General features: G+C 38.3%; 1 protein-coding gene across 6 annotated transcripts in view; it reads right to left on the bottom strand.

The window, feature by feature from the left end:
* EPB41L4B (erythrocyte membrane protein band 4.1 like 4B) overlaps positions 1–18,087 on the bottom strand; it is a 171,825-nt gene that overhangs the window by 25,408 nt on the left and 128,330 nt on the right. For 5 of the 6 annotated variants that reach the window (XM_027644031.1, XM_027644026.1, XM_027644028.1 and 2 more), the window contains 3 exons: positions 8,258–8,362; positions 5,320–5,458; positions 4,803–4,880 (listed from right to left, as the gene is read on the bottom strand). In XM_027644031.1, the coding sequence (XP_027499832.1) occupies positions 4,803–4,880; positions 5,320–5,458; positions 8,258–8,362 (322 nt within the window). The remainder of the gene's footprint in view (positions 1–4,802; positions 4,881–5,319; positions 5,459–8,257; positions 8,363–18,087) is intronic. The other variant, XM_027644029.1, reaches the window with a different exon arrangement.

Here is an 18,087-nt window from a genome sequence, read left to right as displayed (position 1 = left end):
TTTACTCATTCTGCCCTTATCACTACCCCTTGCTCACTGTAAGTATCTTGAGTGTTTGCAAGGATGTTTTATCACTTCAATCAAGATACAAAAACTTCTCACAATTTACCCCTGAGATGACTGACCTGATTGCCTTCACTTTATTTCCAAAATGGCAGATGCTAACGCATCAAATTCTATACTCTTTCAGACTCAGTGAGATCGCTTTGAATTAGCAGGATTGCATTCACTAGTAATGTTATTACTGAAATAGAAGTATTTGTTTCCAACTCAACCTAAATAAAAAAATATCTTTTATTACACTGAAGAATATCTATTTTTAATTTTTAAACTATCGTATTGGTAATTTATACCTATTAAATGTGGTATCTCAAGCTTTTAATAGGTAAATAATTTTCTACTTTCTGTTTTCCACCAATAGATGGCAGGTGAAGCTCTAGAAAATTATTCATTTGATACAGTATGAAGTAACATCTACAGTTTGAAAGTATATATTCAGCTCTAAATCAGTGTTCTCTGATTATCTCTTCAGATGTGATCATGATTTAGTCCTAGTCTGTACATCTTGTATTACAAATTTTAGTCCAAGTTTAGAATTAGCTCCATGTCGTATATAAAACTCTTCATTCCTATTTCTTTTGTCCTACTCCATTAGGTTAAGGCAAAGCTTGCACACACCAGCTTTCTCTCTTGGCTGAGAAGGTATTTGTCAGCACAATGTAGCAACTGTTACAATCGTTCAGGGTCTTAGGACCGAGCTTTCTGTAATTAAACAAGAAGGCTCTGCATTCATACCCTTGTCAGAAATCACACCGATTGTAAGCTGCAACAGAATATCTTGAAGCTCAAGCTTTGATTTCCAGTTCCATAAAAGCTAGAAACACAGGGAGGGAGTGCGGAGGGAGAGAGAGAGATTGGTGGAAGAAAGAGCCTACTACACTGACAAAACTTATTCTAATGTGCCTCAATAAGGATGCTCGTAATGCGATAATTCTTCATATATAATGTTGCATTTTTTAATCCATTTTTTTCTGAAACACAAAAACAGGAGGGATCAAATCTTGTTTACATACCAGCTAAAGGCATATGCTGCTAAAAGTCACAACAGAGTGGTATGAAAAGATAGGGATTTTCTTCTGCCCATGTTATAATGATTTTAAGGACAACAAGTGATGTGTTGTAGTCAATTAATTGTAGGATCTACTTGAAAAATGAATAGAAGTGTGCATAAACCACACAATTTGAGGAGTGCAGAGCACAAAAGGATCCCTTTCCCTCTAGGCAATCTGCATTTGTAAATGTACGTTATTTCTCCTGCAAAATGATTTCCTGAAATCAGTCTGCCTCATAATTGCCCCACTCTTACTAGCAGTCTAACTATTGATGACTAAGTGATCATTAGAGCTCCCCTGACTCTTGTATATATCACTGCAGCTCCTCCAGGCTGACCGAGTAGACAGATTTGACTGCTCTCATCCCTGCATGGCAGTCTGGATGATTTCTATTAATCTAATCAGTTCAGTAATCTTTACATTTTTATAAATTAATTTGATTTTGTGAGCTCCACTTCTAAGTGTAACTCTCAGCATGTATTAGAGCTTCCACTGTTTCACTGGCAACAGCAGCAAAACATGGATAAAACCCAAGGCCATCAAGAAGCATCAATGCTCAGACACTGAACAACGAAGATCATGCAGCTGAGTCAGTGACTATTAATCTCTCTCTACGAGTAATGCTACAGAAAAGAAGGGAGGATGTCTGAAATGCCTTCAAATTAACAGCCCTCCAGTGAACTGGGGAAGTTTGGCAGCATATATCATGACCAAAATAAATTAAAAAAGCTAATTTTAGATGACCAATTTCGGTGTCTTAGTCTTTCTCTGTAAGAAACCCCAGGAACCTGAACTTCCATCTCTATCACCTCAGGTAAATACCCAAAATAAGGTAGCATGAATGACCCCTTTAAATACTGTACCTGTCACTGAATGTGAAACAAACGGGTGCAAATAGCAAACAACTTCCCAAGGCCAGGTCACAGCATGCAAAACCAGCACATTACCAGAGGCTTGACAGTAACACGATGCTAAGCTGTACATGATCTTGACTCTCAAATGACAGACTGCACATGCTATCACAACAAAATTATTAAATAATCAGGCTGGCATTTCCCCTTAGCTAGCTTTTGTTTGAAGCCTCTCCCCCTGAAGAGTAAACTTTTCATGCAAACCTCAACTGAGAGCAGTCGGTAGCCAGTGAAACTGCAGAGAAAGGTCTGTAAACAATAACTGCTCTGTAGAGAACAAGTTGACCTTTATAGATGTTAAACAAAACAAAAAGGGTTGATTGATGCTGGGCAGTACCTGCTCTTCTAAATATTAAAACCAAGCAAGTCAGTGGAAGGTTAGTTTATGAGCATACAGGATGATAAATTATGTCAGTGGAAGGTGGGTTGTGAAAGGGGAAAGCATGACTGGGTAAAATATTTAGGGCAAAAAGCCTGTATCCTCATCTGGAAAAGGAAAAAGTGTGTAAAGTTTACTTCTCTTAAATGGAAACCAGGCCAGTTGCTAAAGTCTCCATGACTCATTTTTTAAAATTCCAATTAATATAATAATATATGGTATGTTTTTTAGAAAAAGAAATCTATTTGTAAACTCCAAAGGATAATTACAGTTTAGCCACAAACATGCTACTAACATAGAGAAGGACAATCCAACCTAGACAGAATCATGAAATCACTTACACTGGAAAAGGCCTTTCAGATCATCAAGTCCATCCACTAACTCAGCACTGCCAAGTCCCCCCTTAAAATACGCCCTTCATTGCCACATCTGTAAGTCTTTTAAATACCTCCAGGGCTGTCGATTCAACCACTTCCCTAGGCAGCTTGTGCCAATGCTTGCTAACCCTTTTGGTGAATAAATTGTTCCTAATATGCAATCTAAACCTCCCCTGGAGAAATTTGAGGCCATTTATTCTTGTTCTGTCATTTTTTACTTGGGAAGAGACCAATATCTACCTTACTACAACCTCCTTTCAGGTAGTTTTGGTTTCAGTCTGGCTGTGTCTTTTCAACCCAAGTCAAGATTGCAGAATGCTGCACTTCTTTCTGTATATACTTTGATCCTTTTTTATGTTCCCTTCTCACAGAAATTTAGCCAGGGGGATGGGGACCATGGGGGAGGTGTTGTGGTGTTCAGCTTAAATACATCTCTTTCTGACACTTTCTTGAATGGGACAGTTTCATCAGTCAGCACTTCAAGGAAGTTCCAGGTAAATCCTTTTATTTCTGAAGACGGTCCTCAGTCTGTATTTTCAGGTGCAAAAGCAGGTCCTTCCTATATGGTGGATGTAGGAGAAGTGACACAAGAGAAGTAAGCACTGTGTTCTCGTTGTAGTTGCTAGAGCTGGAACAGTTTTCCCACCCCTAGGTGCTAGGGGGTAAAGGGCCCCTTACATTTCAGTTCGCTGCAATTCAGAGATTCAAGATCTGTAGTATTAAAGTCTTGTGGTACAAAGACCAGCTGAAGGGCTGACTGACCAGCTGAAGGGCAAAGATAAGAAGTGGGTCAGCAGGAACAGCGTGGGTGTCTCTATCCTAGAGTGGTGTCCATTCCCAAACTGCAGTTTACCATTGACAGTCTCAGCTGCTCCCCAGCTCCTGTACAGTCCCCTGCATCAAACCTGTCTTCCCATCTACAGAAGCAAGTCTCTAGGCATAGTACACCCAGTATCACCTCGACATGGTTCTGAAGCCAGTAAGACACTGGCCAGCTGAATGTTCACATCCCCTTTTGCAAGCAGGGAGAGGCCTAGGAGGGATAAGCTGTCACTTCATCAAACTTGCAGAAGAAGCTACAGCTCTCATCCAATGGTAACAGTTATTTACAGGCAAGTACAATACTGTCTCTGAAGCAAAAGGCACAACCCCACAGCACCTTTCCAATACTGTAAACTAGGACCTAACCATGTAGTGAAAGCAATGCCCAGGATGGAAGTACCTTAATACAAAAATATTTATGCCAAAAATGTAATGCTGTCCTTGTCATGCTTTTTATATGCTTTAACCGTGGTTTCTAGAAGACAGCAAAAAAAGCTTTGGACAGCATTAGTTATTTGCAATACAGGATGACTTTGGGGAAGTTAAGGATCATATCATGATTATTCCAGTAATATTCTGAGAATCTGAGGTGAAAGAGTGAGATCATTGAAGTCAAGAGGTGTTTTCACTTCAGTGGGACCGGTATCTCTCCCTGGCTTTTAAGCAAAAATACAAATCTTGTACCTCTAAGAAAAGGAGTTAATAATCAACATGGTACATGCTATTTTGTCTAAAGTGACACAAGAGCACTCTGCTAATGAAACATGAAAGTGCAGGTACATGTCTTTGGATTGGTTATTGGGTAAGGTCTAAACAAAACTGTGGGGAGAAGAAATTACTTTTCAGAGAACTCCCAAAAGCAAACCTATGATCACATTAGGAATCTGCATTAAAGGGACGAAGCAGGTTGCAAAACCAGTGCAGTAAGGTATAAAGATAACCAGACAGGAGAAAGAAACAAGAAGTTATCCAACAATAAAGAAACAAATTCAGAAAATCAGCCATAACACTTGTTGATGTGGACTGATTTTCAGAGATACTGAGCTGAGTTTGACAGAGGCTCAGGATCAATGAATATCAAAGAAACTTATTTTATTCCTGTGCACTGTCTAACACACTGCATAGTATCCCATTCATTTTAGCTGCAGACAAATTACTGAAAACTTTTACATTGGCCTGGTTGCAAACCAAAACTATTTACCATTGGTGTGGCCTCTGTGAAATCCATCAGGAGGTCACCTGGCTCCAAAGTAAATGTACTTCCAGCATCTGTGGAACTCTAAAGGCAAAAAAGAAACCCAGCATTAAAAAAAAATAAATGTAATTTCGTTGGTTGTTTTTTGTTGTTGGGTTTTGGGTTTTTTTTAATTCCTTAAAGCACATATTGCCAAATGCATTTCAAATTTCACTGTTTTTTTAGGTACAGCTACTCAGCAAAGATAGACAACAAAATTATGAAACTTTTAGATCAAAGTTATTAATCGTGATCCACTGCCCACTACTGTTGATGAAAAACTATTGTTGATTTTAGTTGAGTCTTGGAGCAGGCTCTAAATATTTCCCTACACAACAAGATAAACATATTACTACAACTCTGAATTTAAAACTACTCCTAAATGTAGAATTATTCCATCTAAGGAAAACCTGTTACCACAACTCCCTCCTACCTTTCCTGAACACTCTCCCAGCTGACATAAGCTCATCTCTTTGCATATTACCTTGCCACCAGGTGAAACCTGTGTTTGTCCTTCTGATGTCTGTGGTGTACACGTTTTCTGTGACCCAGGAGATGCTGAAGATACAGGTGTTGATGCTGCTGCTGCTGCTGCCAGTGCTGGAGGAAGGTCATCTTCATCACTGCAGTTGATAAAAGCAGACAGATCTTCTCATTAGAAAACGTCACTGAACTTTGACCGTGCTTGTGTCAGAAGAGGCACTGGTAACCTGTACGTCTGCTGTAATGCTTTGAAGCAAAGTTCCATTTACTCTTCCATCTAGCTACCTTTTCAAGTAAATTAGATTTTTTTTAAGCTTTAAAGATTCTTCAAAAATGGATTGGCTAGGTACCTCTCATCTGTAAATGAAATCTTATGGTTATTATGTGCAAATAGCATTTCTATGGATTATGTATATATGCATAAATGAACTGATTAAATATTACTCCACTTCAGTGTTTATTCTCTTCTGTGGAGGCTGGCAGCATTGATCAGAAAGATCTGGTGAGATCCATCCATGGGACTGCTTCATTGGCTTCAGACAACACTAGCTTTGACACTCATTATGCAGCTAGTCTGTGTTACTATTTTCAAACTGTTTTTAAAGGACTTTGATTGACTCCAAAAAGGATCTCTTCAGAAACATTCTTCTGAGGGTTTCTTTTTTCCTGTCCCATTTAGTCCATTTACAGAGAAAACATTTTATTTAAGATGAGGTTGCCTGCTTCCCCTGGGCTTCAGGCCATCAAGCTGAACTCTTTCCATGTCACCTACTGTCACTACTAAATGAAAGCCAGTAAAGAATGTTATAGCCTCATTTACTTTTGCAGAGCCTCATTGACTACAAATCACTGGGATCAGTCAGCCCCGATTCAGGATGTGTCCAATTGTTAATTTCAATTGCATTGAGGTAAACAGAGTCATAACTTGGTCTACAGGAGCCTTATTACTTGGGATGATGTGTGAAGAGAAAAGACTGCATCTTGACAGTTTAATGCATGGCAAGAAATAATGAGGAAAAATTACTTCTGCTCATAAAACAGCACCAATTTTAACTACCAATTAGGTAGTCACATTGCACAGAAGCCTGCTATACCAGCTTGACAAACAATTCCAGAACTAAACTGTATTTGATTTAGTGCTACTTGAAGGCAACATGCCTGGACAAAACAAAAAACTTCAAAACTGCATGACATACAAGTTACACAACCTCATGATGGGTTATTTAGCAATATTTTTTTATTATGATATAAAGTTTTAATGATTAATGCTATCTTTTCCAAGCCTCCTTTTTTATTTCTTCTGGGTAAGGATAGAATTCAGCACCAGAGCATGCACAGTACACAGGTTTTATAATGGAAAGAAAATGCAAAATCTTTTGGACCTGTTGAATAGACATTTTATTAATGTAACAAGCCCAGAGTTGGGCTGTTGACCTAGTTAATCTTTCTTTCAGAAACACGTAGCTGACATTTTCTCAGTCCTTGCTCCCCACTCTCAGCAGGAATACATTGGCACACTCCCCATCCTTGCTGGGTAAAGCTGCTCTGTATACAAGGAAGCGGTAAATTAAGGGTTAGAGTCAACTCATCAGTCATCAAGCTATTAGCACACTACTGTAAAACTGAGAATTGGCCTTCACTGTACTACTTTCACAATACTCCTTTGCTATTTCTTTGCATTTCCCGTATTTGCATTGCAGACACAAGATAATTTAAATTGAATAGAATTTGGGTCTACAAAAAGAAAAAAAACATAGCCTGAATTTTTAACTAGGGAGTCTTCTGCCCTACACATGGCCACAGTCTAGGTGACACCTGTGGCTAGATGTATTCATGTGCTGTTCCTCATATTTAACAATGGACAACTGAAAATCTGCATGGGAGCAAGACATGTTTAAAACTGGTTCCTCAAAAACTCATCAAAAATTCATTGTGTGTTCCTACATGTCACTCAGTCTCCTGGACAAACATCAATTTGGCTGATAGCTCATTATTCTCCTAGTTTCAATTTGATTCATTCTTCTGTTTCTTCTCCTAAATAATTTTTCAGTTTTGGCAATGCAGATTGTTAAAAAGCCAGTGTTCTTAACAGTGAGACAGAAAATAACTACATATAAATATTTGTTAGAATCCTTCTGGACAAAATGAAAACTTTTGCTAACGTTGTTATATATCAACTGACATTAGAATGTTAATTGCTGGAGGGACTAACAGTTGCCCTTCCGTATAGAAAGCATACATATTTTTTCTTCATTATGGTATTGGTATTCTTGTACTAATAAGTTTATGCTGACATTATCCCCCTTCCCCCCTAATTTCTGGTGGCCTTGTCTGTCTTTACACAGAAGGACAATTCAACAAACTGATTTCCACTTCTGTTCAGTACTTCACATCTCTAGAGACTCTCAAATTGGATGAACTATGTCTAAATGGAAAGTCAAAGCCCTATAGATCACTCTTGCCAGGACTAAGAGACTTAGCTTTGCTGGTTGTAGCTGTAGCAGGCTCAGGAATTTCTGCAAGTGACAAATCACAGAGAGAGAGGGTGCACTTTCTGAGAGGGAACGGCTGACAGCACTGCTTGTTCACTCAACAACTAAGGATTGTTTTCCTTATTTTGCAAATGGGGTTGTAATGAAGCCGACAGAGCAGCTTGCTCCAGCTCACACCAGGTCTTTGACATTTCATGTGGTAAAAAGGCTTTTAATTCCTAACCTATAAGCTCAGGAAAAGGTGAACGGCCTGCAAAGGTTAACGGAAGGTAAAGTCATTTTGTATTAAAAGCTTGAAGATTCTCAGTGATGAAAGGAATGGTATTGGTATAAGATCATTATCATGTAATTGCACTCATGCCTTTCAGAAGCCATAGATAGAGCAATAATTAGCATCCCCTTTAATTTTCAGCTGTAGTAGGCAAAACCACAAAGATAGTTACTCACAAACTGTACTGCCTCGTTAACTTCCTCACACGAGGAGCTTTAACCTCCTGCTTTTCTGTAGGGCCAGTTGATGGTGTAGTTTCAGGTCTCACTGGAGCTGGACTTCTAAAAATAGCAAGAAAAAATATGTCATACAGTCTTTATTTAAACTACTTCAGGCATATCAATAAAGTTCTAACTCATCAACACTTATTTATCTTGCAAAGTGGCAAATGCCCATTGAAGTTCATCCTTTTGTTCCATTTATAGTTCACAGGTCAGTGTTCATGAACAGAAAAGGATGTGTGAACTCACCCTCCTGTGCCAGGCATACCATTTATAAAAGCAGCAACAGATTACAAATACAGAGCCTATGTAAGAGACCATGTGGAAATGTCACTGTTTCCAAAATACTACATTTTAGTAACAGACCAGCAGTTCCATCATGCCAGAAATATTTTTACAAAACATATGTTTAACAAAAACTATTTTATTAATTGCAGAATCTGTTCTGCTTAAAATAGTTTTTACCTGAAATTAAACATTACGCTTCCGCATTTGAAAGAGTAGTTCAAGGGAAGGGAACTAATGGATTTGATCCAAGCAAAAAGATCAAATCTTTTCCTACTTGGTAGAAAAAAAAAGCAAAACTCAGACATGTTTCAGATGCTCATGAACATGAAATACATCTGCAGAACTCCAGCAAAGGACAGAAATGGCAATGAAGACGCCCACATGAAAGGATCTCCTCTTTAAGCATTTATCATAGTGTTAATTAAGACTTGAATACAAATATTATAAATACTAAATACAAGATCTTCATGAGCTTGAGAGGAAACCATTTCAACCATGAGCTTGATGGACATGAAGACATATGAAACATCTTAAATATTGCTTCTATTTGAAGCAACAGGTTATGACTAAATACATCATATGTGTACTACAAAAGCTATACTCAATTATACACATGAAAAGTTTTAAAGCTTTAAGTCTGAATTAATACTGAAAAAAAGTTTAACATGAAAAATTTCACTGAACTGTGAATAAAAGTGTTTGAGACACAAACAGGACCTACTCTCTAATCCAACAAAAAGCTGAAAAACTTATTATTTTCCTTTGAATGTTGCAAATTTTCAAGAGGGGAAAAAATAGGCAAGTAAACATTAGACACACCTACACCATTTCAATCAGGAATTGTTCAGATAAACTTTACTTACAGTTTGTATCGTGTCAGTATTCCACTCACTTATGATGCAAAACCAGTATGATTTTAAATGCAAAAATTCTTTCCTTTTTTTTAGAACATTTTGCCATAACTTTTGTTATAAGCTGGACGCAGTGACTGTCTCTCCCCTGACATTTATCAGCAAACAAGCATCGTTTACTTGCACATTCTGCGAAGCTGCAGGTTAGCTAGGGTGTAAATTGAGGTTACCATTGAATGAAAAGGAGTAGTGACAATGCCTCTACCCAAAGAGGTCATTAGCACAAGATGAAATGTTACACTGTACTACCAATTGCAGAGCTGGATGTTTGCCCTCATTAAAACCTTCCTTAGGTTAGCTTTTTCCACATGAGACTAAAAATTCCGTGACACCTCCTGTTTCATCTCCAAACACTCTTCCTCAGTCTGAACTTGCTCAAAACTGTCGCTACTCTCACATCAGCATCCAGATGCAAGAAGTGCCCAGCTTGATTAACCCTGAGCCTGATATGTGTTTTAAAAATGGCAGGCTTTTCATTTTACATAAACTCTTAAAAAAATCTCATTGATATTTCCAAAAAGGAAGCAGAATAACTTCTGTTACTACCTTTTGATTTCTACAGCCAAAACTCTTATATGGAAAGACATGATTCATGAAGAGAAGCCTTGTAATTATTTTGACTATTTAAATAGAGTAATTATGTGCAGATATGACCATTTCAAGTTTATAGTTCTATGGAAACTACACAGCTATGTAAACTACTATAGTCCTATATAAACTATATAGCTTGAGAAAAACCCAAAGTGTTAAAGGATCAGCAGGACACAGACTTAAAAAGAAAGAGAAAACATACAGTGTATTACAGTTCCTTTATAAGGCTCTTTTTCAATGTCATTAATTCATAAGAAACCTTTTCCCTGTAACAGTATCCAACCACTACAGCATACAAATGAAGGCACTGAACCAAGGTAGAGTTACTTAACGACCTGGTACCTTACATAAAAATCTGTCACTTCCTGGTGAGAATGACAATAACAACCACAAATGTCAGCATGCAGTGGCAGGTCATCAGAAACTGCCTGTGCACTGAGAGCCACAGCACACCCCTGAGCAGCAGCCAGCATACTCTACTGAACCAGCTTCAGCCTGTTTCACAAGCCTGCACAGCAACACAAACATGCCCTAGAGAGATCCCCCCCCAAACCCAAGGAATCTGTAGCAGTGAACAGGGTCACTGAAACCAAATTGCTCACAAAAAACATACACTGTGGAACATTTCAAGTGACCACAGATGTCCACTGATTCAGCTTCAATCTTCCTTGGGGACATGATTCTCATGCTCATGCTGAGGGACTCAGGGAGTCCCACCCCACCTTGGCTCAGGTGTAATGGGGAGACCAGTTTGCAGGGCTGGGACTACATCACCCCTTTGGGTACTGTGGCTTCTACAGACTGATGTGCCTTTCTTGTCTCCTGCTTAGGTATCTCTGGGCAGACCTCCGTTCTTGCTTGAAACATGGCAAATGGGTCATTTGGGAGTAAATGATTGCCCACCTAATAAACTGAATGGGATTAAATAACTTCCCTTTCCCTGGAGGATCCAGTTCAGGATTTTAAAACCACCGAAGTCTGATGGGGGAGCACACATTCTGCATTTGTCTTTAACAGGTTTTCCTCTCTTTCTGTCTGTTTGGGCCTATTTTGTCATCTGGAACAATCTGTCTCCCTCCATCTTCTCAGACTAATGCCAAGAGGTAGAGGCTAAAAGTCCCATGATTTACAAGGATACAGCCATCTGCATGAAGGTTGACCTGGTTTCAGGTGCTGATTCATAGAAAAAAAAAAAAAAAGAAAAAGCCCCATAGGCTGATTTTGGCTTCAGAACTCCCTTTGAGTGGGAATATGGTAGTGAAAACTTGGGAAGGATAAGCAAGGAAAAAAGGAAAGAAGAAGAAAAATATTTGGTGGATACATTCTCTTGTATATTGAAGACCTAACAAGCCTAACAAGATAAGCAAACATACACAAACACACATTTTCCCCACATCTGTGCTCTAAGGGTTTCAAAACATTTCCAAAGGCCATCTGAGGTTAAGAAACAATAATATGGTTTTTTTCACTTCGATAACGTAGCTCTTCTCAGAAGGCGGGTTAGTTCTCCAAAACATTACCTGGACATTTGAAAGCTATTGCCAGCATCAAACTTTCCAAATAAAGCTCTTTTCTTCTTTTTACCTCCCTCACCCCCTCCCTATAGATTGCAGATGTGTAACAAAGTCCCTTGCTACAGAGGAGCAGCCTAATCCAAAACCAGCTTGTGGACTTTCCTTACCCACTTACCACTTGAGTTCTATTTCTTGTAAAGGAAAAAATTCCCTCCCCTCCTTTGTCCTTATAATGAAAATGTATGTGCAGTCTAGACAAAACTATGATGCTCCTGTGCTCCAACGGATAGATAATGGTGGTACAGAATCTGTTCTTCTCCCCTGGCTCAGGGTAATGTTGGAGGTCAACACCTAGTATCTAAGATCAAACCAAACTACAAATCCTGCTTCTCCTCACAGCAACCAGGACAGCCATTATACATGCTGTGTAAGAGCCTAGGTGCAGTGTAAGGGACACAGGACAGAGCCAAAGAAATGCACCTCAGTGGGGTATTTCATCAGCTTAAAGGTCATCATCTGAAAGGTCTCAGTACTGCTTCTTTCTCTGTAGTTCGGAGATTAAGAATACAATTACAAACAATTCATCAGCTTTTGGTTTCAGGCAACAGGTCTGTCAAAGAGGTCTTTAATACTCATAATGAAGTCAAAGACCATACCTAGGTGTCCTATCTGCAACCTTTAATGTGGACTGGCATAAAAAGGCTATTCAAGAGTTCAGCTTGAAGTTATGACTTTGATGCAGAAATTACTGGGTGAGGTTCCTGTAAAAAGCTAGAGCAGGGGATCCGTTAACCATGGATGGAGACCAGAGTGATTTTTATTTTGCTATTTGTTTTATTTTTGGAAACATTTATTGAATTTTTTCATTTGGAGAATGGCTTTTTTTTTTTTTTTTTAGGATAAAGATTGAATGAAAAAGAGGCTTTTTAAAAAAGGAGCTTTTTAAAAGCAATTAAAGTTTGTTAGGAAGAAGTCAAAACAGATAATGGTTTTAGTTTTTCTAGAATAATTTACAGTACATTTAGAAGGAGATTTTTAAATGTAATGTTTCAGACTTTGCCTCATAGAGTTAAGTCCATTCTAAGTCAAGGAAACATAGCCTGCTTGCATTCACTGAAGTTCATGTTAGGTAAGACTAAGCACATAATTTTTGATCAGCTTCAATTCTGAACTGCCTACAAGCTCTTTTGTTTACATCTATTTTTCTGGGGAGCTGAAGTCTTTGACTTGAGAAAACAGGCTGTCCGTAATCATCCAGGTGATATGCCAGGTAGCATGAAAGCTACCCTGACATTCACTGGAAGTATATGTGTAAAAAAAGATATTGAGGTGCTAATTTCAGATCCAAAATGTGTACAGATTTGGCAAACATCAGTACACTTTGTACCTTGCTTATACGGTCATATCCCAAGAGCACCTGCAGAGAGGCAAAGTTCTCTGAAAAAAATAGTTCAGATTCACTTTGCACCAGGTATGTTATCAGGACATTAGCTCAGATACCAAAAAATGACAATTAAAATGTTAATATAGTTTGTGCAGGTGAGAACGGAAAGGGAAAAGCACAAGAATGCAGATATTACTTTGAGATGCACTCGTTCCTTGATGATACATGAAAGTTCTATTTTAGAAGTATCACTTTGGTCAGAAAAGGTGTTGGATATACTCGCATAAATTGAAAGGCAGCCAAACTCAAAGCCTAGTGCACCTGGGATGCACAAGCCACAGCAGGGTCATCGCATTCTGACAATCTGTATGAGCAAAGCTTACTCTGCATTGGGCATTCAGAAGAGGGCCTGAGTTTACTTCTCCTGATTCATCTGCACCCTGTAAAACTTGATATAATTTAATATTTTCCACCCTTCTTTTCTGGCGTGCAGCATATCGAGCTCTATGAGATAACATTTAATTTTACATTACATGTTGAGTAGCTCCTAATGTAATTAGTCTTAATGTAATGGCATAATTTGGTTTTGGATGGGAAGATTTACAAAGAAAATTAGAATAAATGAATGCACAAAGCACCAGCTGGTGCTTATACCTACTCCCACATAAGGAGAATATTGCTATTTGCAATCCTATGAAAGATGAGATAATTTGGATAACAAGGATCAACAAAGGGTGATGCAGCAGTTGGTCTAAACAGAAAGAAATACACAGACAAATCCCGAACCATGTGGGATATAAAGCCTGCCAAAGCTGGTGATAATCCAAAAGCATATTTTAAGGGAAATAAATATTGCAGTGCATAAATGTACCACATGGTGCATGACAGCAAGTGGCAACAGCAACAAGAACAGTAATAACTGACCAGCCAACTTGAGGGCTTCAGCTGAAGAGAACTCCTGAGTGACAAGTGAATTTGTGTTTATACATTTGATCACTTTTTCAAGTAAGAGGCTGCATAATCTCCATCCTTGGAGGTTTCCAAAATTCAGCCAGACAAAGCCATAGCTTACCCGATCTAGTGTTGGTGACAGTCCTGCTTTGAGCAAGAGGCTGGACTAAATGACCCCAAGATATCCCTTCCAATGAACAGCGCTATAATTCTATGATAAATAACTATAGAAAATAATATCGATTACTATTTCAATTTTCCAAAACATGGAAAGAGTATATCTGTTTTAACATCTGGATAGTTTTGTGTGTGTACCGGTAAATAGCTACTCATAAAATGAAGACTAACATGTAGTAGATGAAGAAGGTGTTAGTGTTTACATGTACCAGACGTATCATATCTAATCTTTCCTGAGCTCCAGTGAACATGAAGAAAAGAGTACATTATCAGCAAATCCTATTACCAGATAATTCCTGTCTTACAAATTTTACTTCAGTTCCTTACCAAACTTCCTTAACTTTGGGCATTTTTAACAACATTTCCACTGTTTGACTTGTGCCAAGACGAAAGTTTGGTTTGGTAAACAGGCTACGCCCAAGGACAGTCAGTATTTTGCCTGGTCCAAAGTAGTAGCAATTCCTAACATGCAGACTATTTTGGTATAATTCTTCACTCTCTGTAATTCCTGAAGCCAGTGCAGCAGAGGTATACCCAGGCTTACATTTAGACATGTTTGAAGAAAAGAAAAAAATAAGGAAAGTGTAGACCTTTATCTTAAATACAGTCCAAATCTGTATGTGTGAAGCTGTGTGCACATGCACACACATTATACACGCTTGTGCATATGCACACACATATACACCCTATAGGTTTATCCAGGTGGTCATATCCAGAAAGAAAACATACTTCAAAGAGTTTTCAGGAGAAGTTCATGTACAGGCAGCGGGGAAATTGTACAGATGATGCTTCTGTCTGGTAAAGTTTTGAATAAGGAAAGGAATTCTCTTTATGAGGTTCTGTGGTTAGCCATATATTCATGATATTTAATAAATGCAGAGGGCTGGCAATTAGGTGGTAAATTTCTGGAAAGAAAGTTCAAGAGGTTATCTTTCTAGCAACCCATCCCTATACTGAGAAATGGGAGAGGTCTATAAAAAGGTGAAAATGTGACTATGTGATTCACATTCACTTGACATCCTTCAGGAGAGAAACCTCTGCATTCCAAATTAGTAGATGAGCCAGGCCCTGGATCAAGAGGAAAGTGTGAGCAGCAGTGATAAGAAACTGACTGACTACAGTTTTCATTTTTATATTTAGTATAATATTTTATACTTCCTTCTTTATACAAATGTTTCTGGCAGACAGCTGGAACCCTGATCTCTCAAGGTTAAACGAATCAAATAAAAAAATCCTAGTTGGTGGAGGAGGCAGGGGATGAGACACTTACCAAAACTATACTTAGGAACATTCTCAAACCTGAATTAAATTAAATATCTAATCAGCAAATTCTCCCTGAACACTTCTTTCTCGACACTTCCATCTGGACACTGCGTTAGATACTAGGGTGTAAAGAATTCTCTAACAAATAGGAAAATACCTCCTCATAATCCCTTCTGGCTCATTTTCCATCATGACAGGTTCTTCTCTTACAACACCAAAGAAGAAACTGTTCTGTCAGAAAGGCTTTTCTAGTTCTAATGTAAGATGAATTCCTTTTGTTGGTCTTTAAAAGGACTGACATGATCACTGCTTCCTTTGCACACTTGGACCCTACATCCTAAAAGAAGTACCATTAAAAAACATTGCAAAATGACTGGCATTAAAAATTCCAAACTAAACCAAATTTCACATAAACACATTTTTACTACATACCTTAACAAAGTATGCCTCATTATGCAAAGTGTTAACTGCAAACTAACCATATTTCTTCTTGATTCAATATAAAAAGCAAAATAATTGAAATACATGAATAATACGTTTTTTCAGGTATTTCTTCTTCTGTAAACCAGTCTTCTGTTCTGCCCTGTCCAAAATGCCTACAGCTTAGCTATACAGTTGGGCTGTACTTCTCTGTACATATTACTTTGTTGTTGAAGAAAATGTGTGTGCTTTCAAGTCTGTTAAAACAGTGCTGTGATAAAGGAAATGTCTAACTCTTCTTGGTAGGATTCCTGTGTCTTATCAAGATAACTCATGGCTCTGTTGTTTAACCTGCTATAGAAATTCCCCTCCTGTCAGCTGCTCTCATTTTACTTTGTTCAGCTGAGAGCTCTGTCACGTGCAGCCTGGAAGGATCCAGCTGAGGTAACCATACAACTTCCCTATAGCCACTGTCCAGATCTGCTGCTTTGTTAAGGAAAGCAGTAAAGCAGCAGGGTCAGCAAGGGGAAGGTAAGACTATGTCTCAATTCATAGTGCATTCTATCAGTCTTAATAGAGGATTAAAGAGAATGTAAGCTAGGACACTGCAGCACATATTGGGTTACAAAATCACCAGCTTTTTCCTCCCTAAATGTGGGAACCAGTACTTGAAACTCTCTGGGACAAATAAAAAATCCTATCCAGAGGAGGAAAACTTATAGAGACATGAAACAATGCTTTCCAAAAGCAGGGAGGGAGAGAGAACTGCAGTCTGCTCTGACCCTACATTAGTTTAATCTGATTTGTACAGGTTACCTATTAACAGGAAGATCAGGAGACAACTTTGCTCTTCCAGCCTGTGCACAAAATGACAGAGCAAATTTCACAAGTTTTCTCCTCCTGAAATCTGACAAAATAGTGCTATTTCAGCTATGATTTTTTCCTCCCATATTTAAAACTACTTAAATAAAGAAGTATTCACAGTTTGCCAGCAGACATAGGAAATAGATAGATAAACTGACTGATACATGACAACTTTGCATAAGCACATTATCCCTGAGGTCATGCCCAACAAAATGACTGGAGACCTGCTTGTAGTCAAAGAGGCTATACCACACATATATATGAGTACTTACTAGTTGAACCAGAACTAATTCTACATGGAGTTATAGCAATTGTTAGCCAAATTGAGTCTGCCATGGCAGATGCTAAAATAATTGCTCAGGGAGATTACAGGCCATATCCAAGCAGTTAATTCATTAAAAGTGTAATATTCAGAGTGGCAATGGATGAGCAGACAAAATGGTAGCAAAGAGAGCACAGTTTTTTAATCAAACAAGCACTACTGCCCTCCTCCCTCATCTTCTAGTTCCCTATTTGTATGAACAATTCATGCTTCAGTTAATGCTCAAAACTGCATATGTTTGCTTACTAGCTGGCCTGAAAAAATTTCCCTATGTCTTGGCTTTGGAAAAAAACCAGCATTTTGCTAGTGTTTTGTATAGTCATCAGTATTCAAACACACAAAGTCACTGTCCCTGCTATAAACCCCTTGCATGAAAAGGCTGAAGTACTGTTAAAAAGCTGTGACAGATACTGGTTTCAACTGGCAAGATATTTCAGCAAACAAACAGTCCTCAAAGATTGTCAGAGGTGCTGTCTACAGAAATGTCTGCATGCATACTTGCGGAAATAAAAATCATATTCCTTGAGGAAGGTTTTTTTTACAAAGGATGTTTTTGCTTGTCTCAACTAAAGAAGAGAAAAACTCCCAGCTGATTTGTCTCCCAGTACGAACTAACCCTTGGCTCTACTCAGATGCAATTCCTAGTAGAGCAAAGGTTCATTTAGGTCCATCAAACTCTACAAAATAGAGGTTATAAAGATTGTTATCGGCAAATAGGTCACATGCTGGCTGGCTGCAAGGGTGTATATATCCCTGCAGAAAGGGAAGCTGCTTGAAGGAGAAAAAGAATTGGTTGGACTTCAGATTTATTTTGCATTTTTCTCTGAGTTTTGAATGCAGGCTGTTAAAATCAGTCTATCCCCTAAAATTCGTCTATCCCTGAACATTGATTACTTGTATATTTGTACTCCCAGGAAACAAACAATGAAAGAATAGCATTTCATTTGGCACAACTCACTGTAGAGGAAACAATGCTTGACATAAATCCAATAAAAATAAATATTAGACAAATATACACCAGACTGCTGCATAACAAGAACTCCAAACTAACTTTTATAACTTTATAAACTTGGAGGTGTGCAAACGAAAACAGTAAAATT

The sequence above is a fragment of the Corapipo altera genome, unplaced genomic scaffold, assembly GCF_003945725.1.
Source record: "Corapipo altera isolate COAL_440 unplaced genomic scaffold, ASM394572v1 24b, whole genome shotgun sequence".
In the NCBI taxonomy this organism is placed as follows: Eukaryota; Metazoa; Chordata; class Aves; order Passeriformes; family Pipridae; genus Corapipo; species Corapipo altera.
Note: the sequence above shows the minus strand (reverse complement) of the source record. Positions and strands in the feature narration are given on the sequence as shown.